Source organism: Danio rerio, chromosome 4 (genome assembly GCF_052040795.2).
Source record: "Danio rerio strain M-AB ecotype USA chromosome 4, GRCz13ab, whole genome shotgun sequence".
NCBI classification, from domain to species: Eukaryota; Metazoa; Chordata; class Actinopteri; order Cypriniformes; family Danionidae; genus Danio; species Danio rerio.
Genome location: NC_141024.2, coordinates 60076587 through 60092080, shown reverse-complemented (window position 1 = coordinate 60092080; position 15494 = coordinate 60076587). Strand labels below are relative to the sequence as shown.

At 34.8% G+C, this 15494-nt stretch overlaps 2 protein-coding genes across 5 annotated transcripts in view; one reads left to right on the top strand and one right to left on the bottom strand.

The window, feature by feature from the left end:
- LOC141381800 (uncharacterized) overlaps positions 1-15494 on the bottom strand; it is an 887475-nt gene that overhangs the window by 541760 nt on the left and 330221 nt on the right. The gene's annotated exons all lie outside the window — the stretch shown is intronic.
- LOC137491106 (uncharacterized) overlaps positions 2199-15494 on the top strand; it is a 421384-nt gene continuing 408088 nt past the window's right edge. For 2 of the 4 annotated variants that reach the window (XM_087249967.1, XM_087249969.1), the window contains exons 1-2: positions 2199-2340; positions 3496-3645. In XM_087249967.1, the coding sequence (XP_087106093.1) occupies positions 3561-3645 (85 nt within the window). In that variant the 5' untranslated portion in view covers positions 2199-2340; positions 3496-3560. Of the gene's footprint in view, positions 2341-2865; positions 2920-3495; positions 3646-15494 lie in introns of those variants that run through there. The other 2 variants (XM_088650329.1, XM_087249968.1) reach the window with 1 other exon arrangement.

The following is a 15494-nucleotide window of genomic DNA, read 5'->3' as shown; positions in this document are numbered from 1 at the left end:
CATCTAAAGTGTCTTCATTTGCGTTCTGAAGATGAGCAAAGTTCTCAGGGGATTAAACAACAGGTAGAGGGACAATCATTCTTGAGTGCTTAGTGTACACTGTAAAACACGCCTCCCATCATTGCTGATATACAGCCTACAGCCACATTACACTGCTTCTTTTTAAAATGTATTTATTCATTTTAATTGCAATAACAACTGGCCATTACAACAAATAGAAATACAAAAACTGATAGAAGGCTACATCGCACTGCTACTCAGGTGATATTACTCATGTATTCATTTATTTTTATTATTTTTATCAATCAGGAGTCAGAGCGAATGATCTTCAAGCTGCTACCCATTACTGGGAAACATGCATACACACTCATTCACACTGCATGCATACCGCATGTCTATGGACTTTGGGGAAACCAGAGCATCCGGAGGAAACTCACACGAACACGGGAAGAACATGCAAACTCCACACAGAAATGCCAACTGACCCAGCTGAGGCTTGAATCAGCGACCTTCTTGCTGTGAGGCGATTGAGCTACCCACTGCACTACTGCACTCACATGTGTAATTATTTGAGGTAAACTGGTATTAGTGAAGAACTATGCTTACAAATGGTTGTTATTTGTAAAACAGGTCAAATGGCATCATTCAGATGTAGCGATCTGGAGAATCAAGCATGTATTGATATAGACACTATGCTTATTTGTCTTAAGAGATGTAAGGCAGGTCCTGTTCATGTAATATGTTCATGTAATAGTCTATCAAGTTGGTATTGGCATGAACAGCTATACATGTTAACGGGTTTCTTATATGTAAAACGGTCCTATTCAGTTAATGATCAGGCAACTATTACTAAAGATGATTGCACACAATGATGAGCCATTTATTTAAATGATTATGTGACACAGATATTTAAATTTCATTGTTACAAACAAGTTAAAGGAGTAAGTGCAGTTGTTGTTTTATGTCATGTTCACTACTGTAATAAACACCATGGGGAAAAAAGAAGTCTGAGAAATGCTGTAGTTGGTGTAGGTGGAGCAGGTTAATCACATTAACAGTTCTGCATTTTGTAGATATAAAAGTGAACTCTTGTCATTGAATTATTCTGTATAAACTGCCTAGACAATAATTTAACTTGAGATGTAATTATTTTCTGATTATAAATATTTAGATGCATCACAGTAACTGATAGCTTTACTGTGTTAAAAGGAAAAGGTTTTGTCACAGGGTATCTTATATATGCTTTTGTGAATGTCTATGCATATTTGTTTGCACAAACACAAGTAATAAATAGAGGGGAAAACATCTTTAATACATACCAGGTGAATAAGAGGCAAAAAAAGAAAAAGAATTGGCACAGAAACAAGTTACATTTTAATAGTTAAAATCTATAGACATTTTTGTAAAGAAATAATTGATCTGTTAAGAGTGTGTTGACTATTACAAAAGTCAGTAATGAGCTGCATGTGCTTTAAGAGAAATAAAGGACTCTAAACTCACATAAAGAACAAGTTCAGTGATAAATACATAACTAAAACATTGCTAATAATTAGCTCATGTCAATATATTGACTGAACTTAACATGAATAAAACTTCACTGTGAAGTTTAGAAATTGTTTCTTTCAACGAATGATAATATATCACAGTTTAATAGTATAAATCTTCTATAACTATTATATAAGTGAATGTAGTTGTGTGTATTGAGAAATCGGTAGGAATTGAGTCTTCAATGCTCATTTGCATCTTTAAACAAATACTTCAGCCAAGAAACTCTGAGAAGCTTCTGCAAAAACACACACAACTCTTGCATTACCTTTTAACCAGGCTTGGGAAAAAATTAATTGAAATGTGTTACATATCATAAGTGTATCAACATTAACTACAAAATGCAGCAGCCAAAATAAAAAAAAAGCTTTCATCAATAGTACTATAAAACAATAGCAGCTAAACAAATAAAGATGGCTAAAGTCAACTTATTTTCCCAATACATCATTATTTCTCTGTAAAACTGGTTTGTAAAGCTGCTGAACTTCCCATCCCCCACTGTATGTGTCCTGAGTCTTCACTGCTCCCCATTGCTCATTTGCATCTTTATACCAGCATTAATGGGGGCCAATTGAGTCTTATCCAATCACATTCCAGATCCAGTATCTCAGCAGGGTTGCATCTATATATTCTGGGTTCCTAAAAGAATCTTCATTGGCTTATTTTGCTATAAGAAAACAACTTTGGAGGACAAACTATGATTGTAGATTCCTATATTGGGATTATTACTAACAACAACATACAAAGAAAAACCTTGCCTTTTCTCATCCCACTTCTTCATTGAAGACTGAAAAGGTGAGTTGCACATTCTGAATTTACACTGAAATAATATCTAAATGCTCACATTATAAATTGTAAAATCTAAACATGCGTGGATGCACTGTTCAACGTTGTATTAAGTTCTTCAGTCATTTTAAAAAGCTTCTTTACAACTGTTTAGTTTTTTTGTTTGTTTATTTGGTTATAAATAAGGTTCAACCTATTACATAGGTTGGAACCTGGGAGGTAATTTTGGAGAATTTGATGTTTCCCCATTCAAACATACAAAGAGGTGGTAACATCAGTAAATAAAAGTAAATGGGTTAAAGCTATGGATGAAGAAATGCAATCGTTTAAAGAAAATGCAACCACTTAGCAACCTACCTGAAGGCAAAGATCTAGTGGGGGTAAATGGGTTTATTCAATGAACATAAATGATGGTCTTACAAGTACAAAACAGAAAGCAGATAAAGTATAAAGTGGAAAACGAGGGAGAAATGTATCAATAAGTCATGATAAAGAATAAATGGGGGGAAAAAAAGACTTTTATTATGGCATGGTGGTGTGACGTCATAAGGCTGCGCCGCTCCCACACTGTGATTCAACTGGAGAAAGGTTTGTTTTTAAAGCTTTTACACAGATGTAAACCAACTGATTAAAAGTTCAGTGTGTTCGTTTAATACTAGATGTACCTACTGTTGACAAGATTATTTTAACCCTTTATACAAAGAAGTATTATTTTACTCACAATAAGGTCTATTGTTTAAATAAAATTGGATAAACTTTATTTGTTCCCAAGAGGAAATTCTTGTCTTGTGCAAATAAGTTCTACAGCGTTGCTGTAAGCAGACAATAAAATAAATAAAACAAAGAAAATAATTAACATTTGTTAAAGTTTTAATACAGCAACAGTAAAGTGTGTAATAAGTGTTTTAATGAAGGTTTTATTTATTAAATAGCATAATGTCATTCTATTCGAAGTATACATCACTATATATGAGAAATGGAGTACTAGCCTTAATCGGCTCATTTGTGTCTATTGTTTCTTGCTCAGACTTACCTGATTTCTGTTTGTTAATGACTCTCATATAAAGAAACAAGCAAGTGTTGAAGAGAAGTTATTTTGTTTCTGTTTATTGTTTTATTTATTTTAAACTGGACATTTTTTATTGTGTTGTTCATTTTAAACAGGATAAAGTGTCCAAACACAGAGAAAAACTCCTGCTGAAGCGACTGATCTCCACACTGTTATAAAGATGGCGTTTATTAAAGAGGAGAGTGAAGATGTGAAGATTGAAGAAACATTCACAGTCAAACAGGAAGATCTGCAGGAACAAACAGGTTAATTTTCATTCTCAAACACCAACTCAGTCATTTGATCCTCATTCAGATATATTTTAATAATAAGGATACTAAATGAAATCCATCTTGCAGTCCTGAGTGTGCTGCCTAGTTCTCCTAAATTCACATAAGCACTCATTGAAAAACAGGAATGAGTTTCATTTGTAACTTGTTCTCGTGTCTTTTGTCATTATTTTATGTATTATTAGTCTCCCATTTTCTCTACCTTCTTAAGGTTATTGCTTTTCTTGTCCTTAAAAAGTCTTAAATTTACTGAAAGATTGTGTTGTAGGTCTTAAATCTTTTTAAAACAAGTCTTTTGTTTTTCTTTTTTCATGTTTTGCTACCTAATCTGGCCGAAACCCATACAATCACCAACAATCCATCTCAATAAAACCTTTAACCTTTCATTCAAAAAGGTCATTTTAACTCTATTTCTCATAATGCTTTAATTATTTTCGTGCTTCATTTGTTTAAACGTGCTCTATGTTTTTTTTGCTGAGGACATCGACCTGGACAGATTGTTGTGCATAGATTTAGTTTATTATAGTTTAGTATAGTTATTATAGTTAGTAAAACATTTGTGAATTTGTTTTTTATTTTAAAGAAAGTTTATTTTGGAAAAAAAAAGTGTGGATCCAAGTAGAGCTCTCTTGTTTTTACACAATATTTAAGATCTTTTGCTAAGAAATATGTAAAATATTTTATTGTTATTATTATTATTGATTTATTATTGTATTATTAAATATTTTATATTATATTTTTTAATAGGACAAATAAAAATCTTTTTCATCTGGGGCATTTGAAAAATTCTTTAATCTAAAATTTCATTCATAATGGTCTTAAAAAATGTCTTAAGTCTTAAATTTAACTTGGTGACACCTGTAGAAAACCTGATTTAAAGTATGTCAGAAAATGTGGATGCCCCTAATTTGAAATATGCTGAATGAAATGGACACTAAATTAATTAATTATTATAAAATATTGTATTCTAAACTATATGTTGTTGTTGCGGGACGACGTGAGACAAAACAATAAAATCATAGTGGAACAATAACGTTTAGCATTGCACTGACTACAACTGGCCAACAAACTAGTCTAAAATGACTTTTGTTGCTTAAGAAATGGATTACAGCATGCTGATGATATGCAAACATTTGAGTGTAAAGTTCATCAGAATATTGACCATATTCTTCAAGAACCAGCAGACATTGAAATTGGAATCTTTTTGATTGAGACTTTTTTTTAAAGAATACATTTTTAGATCCTAAAAACAGTGTTGTGCTGCTGAGGTGTAGGACAATAACTGTTTTCAAGGTATAATGCAGTTTGAAAAAAGTCAAGGTTTTAAAACCGCCAATATTTTCTGCTGTACCGTTCATCTGTATATGTAAGTTTTTTTTTTTTTTTTACATTTTGTTTTAAGGACAACAGTATCTCCAGCAGAAAAGATATCCAAAGATGCTGTTTCAAACTGTAAAGAAATCTGTGTTTTTGAAACAAAAGAAGACAGCAGAAGTCAAGGATTCAATTGAATGACATGCCTGACATGTTTATTGTTCCAAATTATTTAAAAAGTTTCTCAAAAGAAAGTGTTTTGTGTTCAAAGAGGAAAAAGTGTCTGTTTACCCAGACATTTAAGAAATATGAGAAATGCTGTTTTGGTCATTCTAAAACACCTCAACCGTTTAAGTATTAATGTTATTATATTATTAATGACCTCCAGAGTGTCTGGAGCGAGTCAAGAGCGTCTGTTCTCCACATCTCATTGCTTCAAACGCCACCACGTGTTCATTGTGTGTCGGCATTATCCTCTGATGTGAAAGTCTTTTATTAAATAAAGAAAAGATTCATGTAGCTTCTTCTACCGCAGTAAATTCTGTTTTTTACTGTTGATATTTCACGATATTTCACGATAGTTAATCAGGAAGTGACAATTTTGTTTTCTTTGATTCATTGGATGGAAACGCTAATTTATTTGAATATTTTTTGTGATATTCCAGTTTTGCAAATAAATTTAATTAGCATTTTTGGATGAAAACATAGCTATTGCCTACATTTCAGTCACTCAAAGAACAAAGTCACGTATGAGAATGGCTTGTCCTTCTTTAATGAATAAATAGCTTAAATTCACAGACCTTCAACAGGAACATGTACTATAACTAGATTAATGGGATTATTACTTGTTCAAAAAACTATTTAGTACTGCTTACATTCTTATTATTCAAATATTTTTATTGATTTTTCAAAAGTCTACGATTTTTCCACAACAAACAAATTAAACAACAAATTGACATGGTACATTGCTACAGACATACTCATACCCCATAAAGAAAAAGGGAAAAAGAGAAAAATAAAAATAGGTAAAACAAATCAGGAAATTAGGGATAAACTCTCACTTAGGATATAATAACCCCTGAGCGTTCAGTGTAGGATAGGAAAGGCTGCCAAACCTCATAAAACTTTTTTTGTAGAGCCTCGGATGGTGTACTTAAGGTGCTCGAGTTAAAGATGTGATAACACTTCTAATATCCAATGATTGTGGGATGGCAGGTTCGTCTTTTTCCACCTGAGAAGAATCAGGTGTCTGGTCAGTAAAGAAGAAAAGGCAATGATTTCGACGTGATTAGCTGACAGGTACATTTCTTCTGCCACTGTACCAAAAATTGAGATCAAAGGATTAGGATCCATATCTTTATTACATTTAGATGAAAATTATCTAAAAATATTGGTCAAAAATGATGTAATCTAGGGCATCCCCAGAACATATGACTTTGATCTGCTGGCTCCAAACCACATCTGGGGCAAGATGAATCTGACCCTGAATACATTTTTGCCAGCTTGCGCCTAGATAGGTGAAGCCTATGAAGCACCTTAAACTGAAGAAGACCATGTCTAATACATACAGAAGATGAGTGTACCAGTTCTTTGGCATATTGCCAGGCTGTATCTGATATTTCTAGTCCCAGTTGGTCTTCCGAGTTTTGCTTTATACGATTTAGGGAAGTGGAGGCAGTTCTTTGGATCACTTCATATAACATGGACATTACACCTTTTTGATATGGGTTCATGTTTACCAATTCATCTATCCAGCATGCTTTTGGTTGGTTCAGTGAAGGAGAGAAGTTTTTTTAACGAAACCAAAGACCTGAAGGTACCTAAAAAATTAGAGTGTGGAATCTCAATGTCTGTTCTTAACTGTTGAAATTAGATAAATATGGCATCTTTTAACAGGTTCTTATCACAGTTAACTCCCTTCCTAGATCATCATTGGAACGCTGAATCTATAAGAGAGGGGGGGAACAATGGATTTAACAAAATTGGAGCAGAAATTTGGCATTGGCAATCCACTCTCTTCTTTTTTCCAAGAGTTCCTTTCTTATGCAAGGAATTTTCTTATCCTAGAGAAATGTAAAAATACAATTACCATATTTTCTGGACTATAGAGCGCACCTGTATATAAGCCACATGCGCGCTATTTAAAAAAAAAAAAAAAAAAAAGTTATACAAACCGCACCGGGCTATAAGCCGCAGATATCTATGTTGAAAAATTTGAAATTTACTGCATATACAGAACGATTTTGTACTGAAACTGTACATGTATGTATGTACCTGAACAGATTCTTTCTGAACATTGCCTTTTAACACGGCAACAACTTTGCTGATAAAAACAGAACATAAAAAAACGGTATTTATTCACCTTTATTTCTCTTGTGTTTGAAACCACAAGTCACTTTAATCATCTTTGCTGAAACCCATGAATTCATCTTCTTCAGTGTCGGAGTTGAACAGCCTCAGAAGTGCTTCATCACATTTGTCTCCATCAGTCTCGATCTCTGTGTTGCTTTCATCCTCTAGTAAATTTAGCTCTGAAAGTGCACCGCTCTCTTCGAGTAGCAGTCCAGCCTTTCGGATCCCAATAGTAATGGTGGATTCTTTGACAGCACTCCACGCTGTTTGGATCCACTGACAGACATCAGAAAAGGGTGCTTTTTGCATGCGACTAGTTTTTGTGAAAGACTTTTTACCACTTGTCACCCAAGTCTCCCACTCAACCCAGAGTGCACCTTTTAAATGCCCAATTCACACTGATGTCAAGTGGCTGCAAATACGTTGTTGTACCTCCAGGAATCACAGCTGTAATGGAGTTTGTTTTCTTGATCGCTGCTTTCACAGAATCTGTGATGTGGGTCCTCATGCTATCCAAAACAAGCAGCGTTTTTTTCTGGTGAAAAAATCGGCTTACCGTAGCACTTCGTTAACCATTCCTTCATTAGGCCTTCCACCATCCAACCTTTGACGTTAACTTTGACCACTATACCTTTCGGGAGTTGTTCTTTGGGGCGTAGTTATGTGCTTAAAAATCACCATTGGTGGAATTTTTTGTCCGGATGCCGTGCATGTCAGAACGCAGGTAAAGTGCGTTCTCTCATGGCCAGTTGTTTTCAACAACACGGATGATGCACCTGTCTTGGTAACAGTCCTGGTCAGAGGCAGATCAAACATCAAAGGTACTTCATCCATATTATTGATGTTGTCTGGTCCGGAAGTTCTCTTGTATCTTTGTTTCAACGAATTTATGGAAGTTTTCAACTTTTTCCTGATAGTCAGGAGGGAGTTGCTAACAGAGTGGTCCGTGCTCTATTGGACAGGTTTTTACGTCTCATAAATCTGAAACACCATGACGGCCCAGCTTTGAAACCTTCAATGTTCATTTTGAAGCCGATTGTTTTGGCTTTCAGTCTGATCTGTACAGTGAACACACCTCGGCCATATGCTCTCTGTGTGTTCACCAAGTCTTCCAGGACATTTTCAAGTTCAGGCCAACTGCTTTTATGTCTTCTGAAAGCTTTTCTTGACTTTTGGCATTGCATGAGCTCTTCCCGCTGCCGCCTCCAACGCCTCACCATAGATTCGTTGACGCTAAGCTTGCGTGCAGCAGCGCAGTTTCCTTCCTGGGTAGCAAGCCCGATGGCCTTCAACTTAACTTGCATCATATGAACTTCTTTGTGTGGTTTCCATGATGAAGGGGCAAGGATTTGAATATAGTTTCCAGTTAGTAATTTGTCATGCGTGTTCTATCTGCTAAAGAAAAAGTAGCGCAGTCTATTTTTCTTTGCATTGATTTTTCGTCTATCTTATTTTTTATTCTACCAGTAATTCTGATCAGAGCGTCCCTAGCGGTGGAAGAAAAATCCACAGAATTGCAGCTTCTTTATATAAGCCTCATGGTCAAAACCTAGGGAAAAAGTATCATCTTATAGTCCGGAAAATATGGTAATCAACTTCTTGAAAAATGACTTGACAAAAAAACAAAAAAACAGGCACAGTCTAAAAATAGAAACAGAAATTTTGGTAGTATTGCCACTTTAATGGAATTGATCTTCCCATCCAAAGATAAAGTAAGGATTGACCACCATGCCATGTCTCGTTTGGCTTTGTCTAATGTTGTTTTAAAATTATTATTGAACAAATCCTTATATTTGCGTGTCACACTCACACCCAGATATACAAATTTATCAGGACTTGCTGAAAATGGAAAGGATTGGAAGGACATTTGCTGTGCTCTATCATTGATAGGGAAAAGGAGACACTTGGCTAGATTGACTATGTATCCAGAAACATTTGCCAGTTCTGAAATTATTGTAAGAGCTTTTGAAATACATGTATCTGGATTTGACATAAAAAGAAGATCATCAGCATATAGCAGGAACTTATGTTCTTGTCCCTCTCTGAAAACTCTTTGCAAGCTATCTGAGTTCTTTACGATTGCAAGAGGTTAAAGGGCAATGTCAAAAAGCAGAGGGGACAGAGGGTAGCCCTGTCTCGTTCCCCTAGAGCAGGCATGTCCAAACTCAGTCATGGAGGTCCGGTGTCCTGCAAAGTTTAGTTCCGACGGCAATCAGACACATCTTGGCTTGACAAACAAGCTCTTACTAGGTTTTCTAGAAACACCCCGGGATCTTATAATCACAGCAGATTAAGTTGATCGGACGATAAGATTCACATTTAAATAAATCATTTTAACTTTTAAGAAGTACTGTTATAGCAGCCGATGTCATAAAGAGGATGAGTGATTCCGAGACAAGAGCTTCAGCAAATACCTTGCACAACAGGGGTGTAAGCGTGACAGTAAACTTCTTATAAAACTCAGCTGGGAAGCCACCAGGGCCAGATTGAGTTTTCAATTTTCTTGTGTTCATTTTTTGGATTGCATTTTCAATTTCAGAAGGTGTTATTTTCCTTCTGATGCCAACTGATCTGAATCACAGATGGTAATTCCAAAAAATTAAAGTAAAAACCCTCATTACTTTCAATTTTGTTTACCTCAGAGCTGCAACTATAAAACCAACTGCTGAGGATCATTTCAGTTGGTAACACAATAACCTGCCAGCTCGTTCATAACGCCTTTTCACTTGTCAAGGAGTCATATTCCACTTGCAGAAGAAGTGTTTTTTTTATGGAGCTATTCAGAAGGTGATGTTGAGTGTAGCTGATCCATTGTATTTTATTCATAATCTCTGTAAGCCGTTTTGGCATACTTTTATTTGCACTACGTTGATCTGAAATAATCTGTCCTCTTATATGCTTTCAGAGTATCCCATAGGATGCTTTAACTTATCTCTGGGGATTTGTTTGTCTCAAAGTAGAAATCTATTTGAGCATCAATAAATTTTACAAAATCGTCATCTGCCAATAGTCTTGAGTTAAACCGTTATGTACATTGGGGGATTACATTGCCTGGAAAACATAGTTTTAGTGAGACTGGACAATGGTCCAAAATAACAATACCACCATACTCTACTTCTGACATTAAAGGGTCACAAAACACCAAAACACATTTTTTGAGTTGTTGACTGTCGTATATGTGTCCCACACTGCTAAAAACACTATTAGGACACACATATTTCACTAAAAAGTGAAAATTGGTTGTTTTTGCGTTATTTTGAGCAAATTCGTACTTCCGGTTTAAAATGAATTTTTGAAGCTGCCTCACGGCCATGAGATCTTAGCGTGTATTCCAGCATGTAGACTGAACATCTACCTGGGAGTACCTTATGACGTCTCTGAGTGTGTTGCATTCATTCATGAGTAAGACTTGGTTGAAACCAATCAACGCGCTCTATTGTGTATGCGGTGCAACCTCATTAATGTGCATTATATCTTTGAAGACTGTTTGTACCTGTACACACAGCAAATTCATTGGTGTTAAATTTCAAGTGTTGTGGTAATTCAGAGTAAAGTGTTAAAATTCTAGAGTTAGATAAAGGTAAAATAACCCTCTCTGCGTTAGAAGCTGATTTGCCTCCTTGTCACACAGAGTAACGTATCTACCTTTGTAGAAAACCCTTATATTTGAGAAACTAATCAGAGTGTCTGAAATCTCGCCACACCCTCATTCACCTGGCCCTTAAATTAGTCAATTAGTTTAGTCCACTAGACAGAGTGAAGGACCACAAATAAGTGAATTCAGACATCTGCTGTTGAACACCTGCTGTTAACAAGCACAATCACTGAAGGAATAAGAAATAGAAGGAAGAAATAAAACTACAGACACAGCCTCACACCAAACCAACTGAATTAAAACAGAGGATTAAACAACTCCATTAAATAATAGCATAAGCAGCTTCACTGATTACAGTTTGACTTCATTTCTGTAAGAATATTTTTTTTATTAAAAATATTTCATTTGACCTCACCATCATAGAGATCAGAGGCTGCTTATTTGAGCTCTTGAAGCTTTACTCTCATATCCTAATGTTTCTCCGACTGTTATAGCTGTATTTCTAAAACTCCTTAACTATAGCAAGAAAGGTCAAGAGAAACTATACAGTTTGTGCTTAATTGTTATAGATTTAATTTCAAGTGTTTAATAAGTTGATTCATAAAATATGCAAATATAGTTGCATTAAAACTGCATGGGACAATACTACTGGCAGTCTGCTGCTCTTCATAGAAGATTCAACAAACAATTGGAACCAATTAATAATTAGAGTGTCATGCACTAAAAATTCAAGCTCCGGCTTGCGCTTCATGACACACAGGCTTCAAGAATCAGGATATGAACCTCAACTGTGGTTGCTAAAAAAAAAAAGCTTCATAGTTCATGCCGCAATGCATGCTGGGTGCCAGCATAGTACAAAGCTCCCAGCATGCATTGCAGCATGAATAAATTATGCAGCTTTATGTTTTTACAATCTCTTTCTTTTCCTTTATTTTGTGTTGTTTTTGGGAGGTGATATTTCAGTAGTTTTTTTTTTTACTTGATTTTTATTTTTTTGTTTGTCACCATCATTGAGATTCAAAGACTAATTATTGATGTCTGTGTGTTTTTGAGTTCTGCCATAGATCAAACATTCTCATTGTAAATAGTGTTTTTATTTTATATTATTGGAGCTTTAGTGGTTTCATTTATGTATATTATTTATTTCTCACACATAATTAATATGATACTGAATTAAAAATCAAGCAGGAAAGGATGGCTATGTTATCATAAATAATCTCTTCAGACCAACACTTTAATTTTTTTCAGCTTTCCATGCTATATGTATAATTAGCGTAATTAACACTAACTATAGCCAAAAAAAAGACATTTATAGTAAGAAGTTGAAGAGCCTGACTAAAGCAGACTCTGTCCTCCATCATGGTGACTTCAAATGAACAACGGAAATTTCATTAAGAGCTTTTGTTCACATGACAGAAATAAAATAGGTGCAGCCTATCACCTCAGTAATAGGTGAAGCTCCATGATAAGTTGTTTAATTTGATGAGTTTTTTTTAAAGATGTTGAAAAATAAAAAAAATTGTGTAATTTGTTTTATTTTTATTGATTATTATTTTATTTAGAGTTTTTTTTTTCTCTCAGTTGATTTCATCTTTGGTTTTGGCTTGTGTTTTTCTGTCCTTCAGTGATTCTGCTGTTAACAGTTGTTCATCAATAATTCTCAATCCTCCTTTAATTAGACACTTAATTGTCTCATTAACTTCATCACTGTCTGAGTGTTCAGCCCTCTGTAGTGAGGACACTAGTGAGGATTTTGCTCTGGAATTTAAGGCTTACGTGTGTTCGAATGAAAAATACAGACTATGGGATTTGTTTTTAACAGAGATATTCTGGAAACTGAATTTACAAATGTAAAATGTTGAAAACAGCAGATTACTGGCAACCACTGCTGCCAGTATTTTGACATACATTTAACAGATATTTTACACAATAAGAGTTTGCTAATTAACACTCTGGGTGTTAAAAATTTTAACACTTTCAAAAGTGTTATTTTAACACTTACAGTGGTTCCCATATAAACACTGAGGGAGTGTTAATTTTAACTCTAAGGTAGTTAAATCTACTAAATCTAAAATTTGCAGTGTGAGATCGATAAAAATACAGACTGTTGAATGTGTTTTTAACAGAAATATTCTGTAAACTGAATTTATGAATGTTAAAAACAGCAGATTACTGGCAACCACAGCTGCTGGTATTTTTCCGTAAAATCTAAAAATGAAAAAAAAAGAAAAAGAAAAACAGCTGAACAGTTTTTGTGTTACCATTGTGGAGGATAATAGCGTCTCTGTTCAAGTCCAAGATGAACTGAGAGTATTTGATGTTATGCTGTATCTTCTTTTCTATAAAGGTAACTGTGTAGTTACTAATGCAGTCAAAATCTGTTTGCTAATTGCAATCACACATGAAAACATTATTGCATCTAAAGACTTTACATTTTATTCTACTAAGCTATGATTTTGTAAACTGAACATTGTATTAGTTCATGAAATATGGTTATTTTTTGTAAATTTATAGTTTATAAAACTTCCATGTTTTTCACAGAAAGATTCTGGCAACCACAGCTGCTGGTATTTTTTCGGAAATTTAACAGATATTTTACACAATAAGAGTTTGCTAATTAACACTCTCTTGGTGTTGACAATGTTAACACTTTCAAAAGTGTTATTTTTAACACTTATAGTGGTTCCCATATAAACTCTGAGGGAGTGTTAATTTTAACTCTAAGGTAGTTAAATTTACTATCTAAAATTCTATCTAAAACGTTGTGTTGCCAAGTGGGAGAACAAGAAATATTTGGTCGTCAGTGTTGCGTTTTATAATTTGCTGCAGTGAAGGTTTTGTTTTTATTTTCCCTCTATGATAGCGTAGCTGGACTCACGTGTGGATTATGCTGCACGCGACGCGTGACAGAAATGTGTGTCTAAGAAACATTTTTTACCCGATAGCTTTTCTCATCTGAAAATGGTGAAATCCAGATTTGCTGCTCGTCTCCTTTAATAAAAGACAGAGCTCCAGTATGTGTTGATTGTCCTGTCTCTACAGATTTGTTAAGTGAGCGACCAGTGGTTTTTGTTTGTTTATTCAGAGGCAAAGTTAGTTCGTCAGCAGTACTCTTTCAGTGTTTAGAGACAGACCTTAGTCAAATGGTTTCTAAGTTAATAAAGTTTACCGTACGATAATATATATACAATATTATGTACTGAAAAATCCACTGTAAATGCTGCTCTCTGAGTGTAAACATGTTAGCACCTCAATCAAACTTACACCCGCATTTTGTGACAGGAATAACATACATGGCTTTCTGACGCTACCTACCAAGTGCATCTAAGTTACAGAGAAATGTGAAGGATTTTTTTTTTGCAACAAACATTGCATGAAAGATACACGCTTCCAGCAATTCCTCGAATCAAATATCACTGACTTTCTCCTCTGCATCTGTGTGTTTGTTTTGCCTCTGTGAAAATCAGCACGTGCCCAAAACGGACACTCCCTTTTTTATGCTAATTTTTACTGACCTTACCCTCCTCTGACTCTCCCCCTACACGCACAGGCTATCCTGATTAGCTATGAGTTTTGATTGATTTATTTAAGTGTATTTATGTGAGAGTGAAGTCTGACAACAATAAATATTCTCATCAGGAATAAAACCACCTGTTTTTATACCTTTGCTGACTCTGCCGAGCTGTAGCTATAAAGTTAGGTCTGCTACTGTTATTTTATACTGGGAAGGCTACATCATTTATTTTATTATAACAATTTGCTAATAGTTCCTATGCAATGTTTTTATGGGTTGCTGAGAATACATTTCAGGTGTTCAATACATTGCATGTCAGTTTCGAAAATAAAAGTAGATGCTGGAAAAAGTGCCTAAAAGTCTTTGATTTTCATTAGGCTGTGTCTGTATGAACCCTGTATGAAATCAGTGTAAAATTTTCAATCTTGAGGTGATGGTAAATTTAGTGATGTTCAATTGTCAGCTCCCTTTGTCGTCAGGTTGTGTGATGTATGTTGCTGAACTGTATTCAAATGTTATAAATATTAAAAAAAACACATTTCGAAATATAACTGCAGTATGTCAATTTAGTTTATTTGTGTGTGCTGTGCTCATAGACTTTAGAAAGCGCTCATTTGTTTGATTTCTCTTCGAGAAGCTAAGCAAGTCTCAAAAATGTAAGGTCCTTGTACCCTCTCTGAGTCACTGGGGCCCTAGCTGCAATAAAGCGGCTTTGGGAGGGCCCAGCTTGCAAAAGGTTGAGAACCCCTGCTTTATGCAGATGCTGACAGGCATGTCTCATGTCTGCAAGGCAAAAATTCAGCTGTTTGTTCAGCTGTTACCCAATAACTTTTTTCAGTCAGGCACAGAATATACAAGTATTCCCTGTCTGCTTTACACATTTTAGAAAAACGTTTTGTTGTAATTGTGAATATATAGGAATAAAAATAGGCCATTTACAGCTTTCAAATCTGTGTCTGATCAATATGACCAAAATGACTTTTATGATCAATTATGTAAGAAACTCTGAAAACTGGACTGACAGTTTAAATTTACTTTAACTTCTATGTT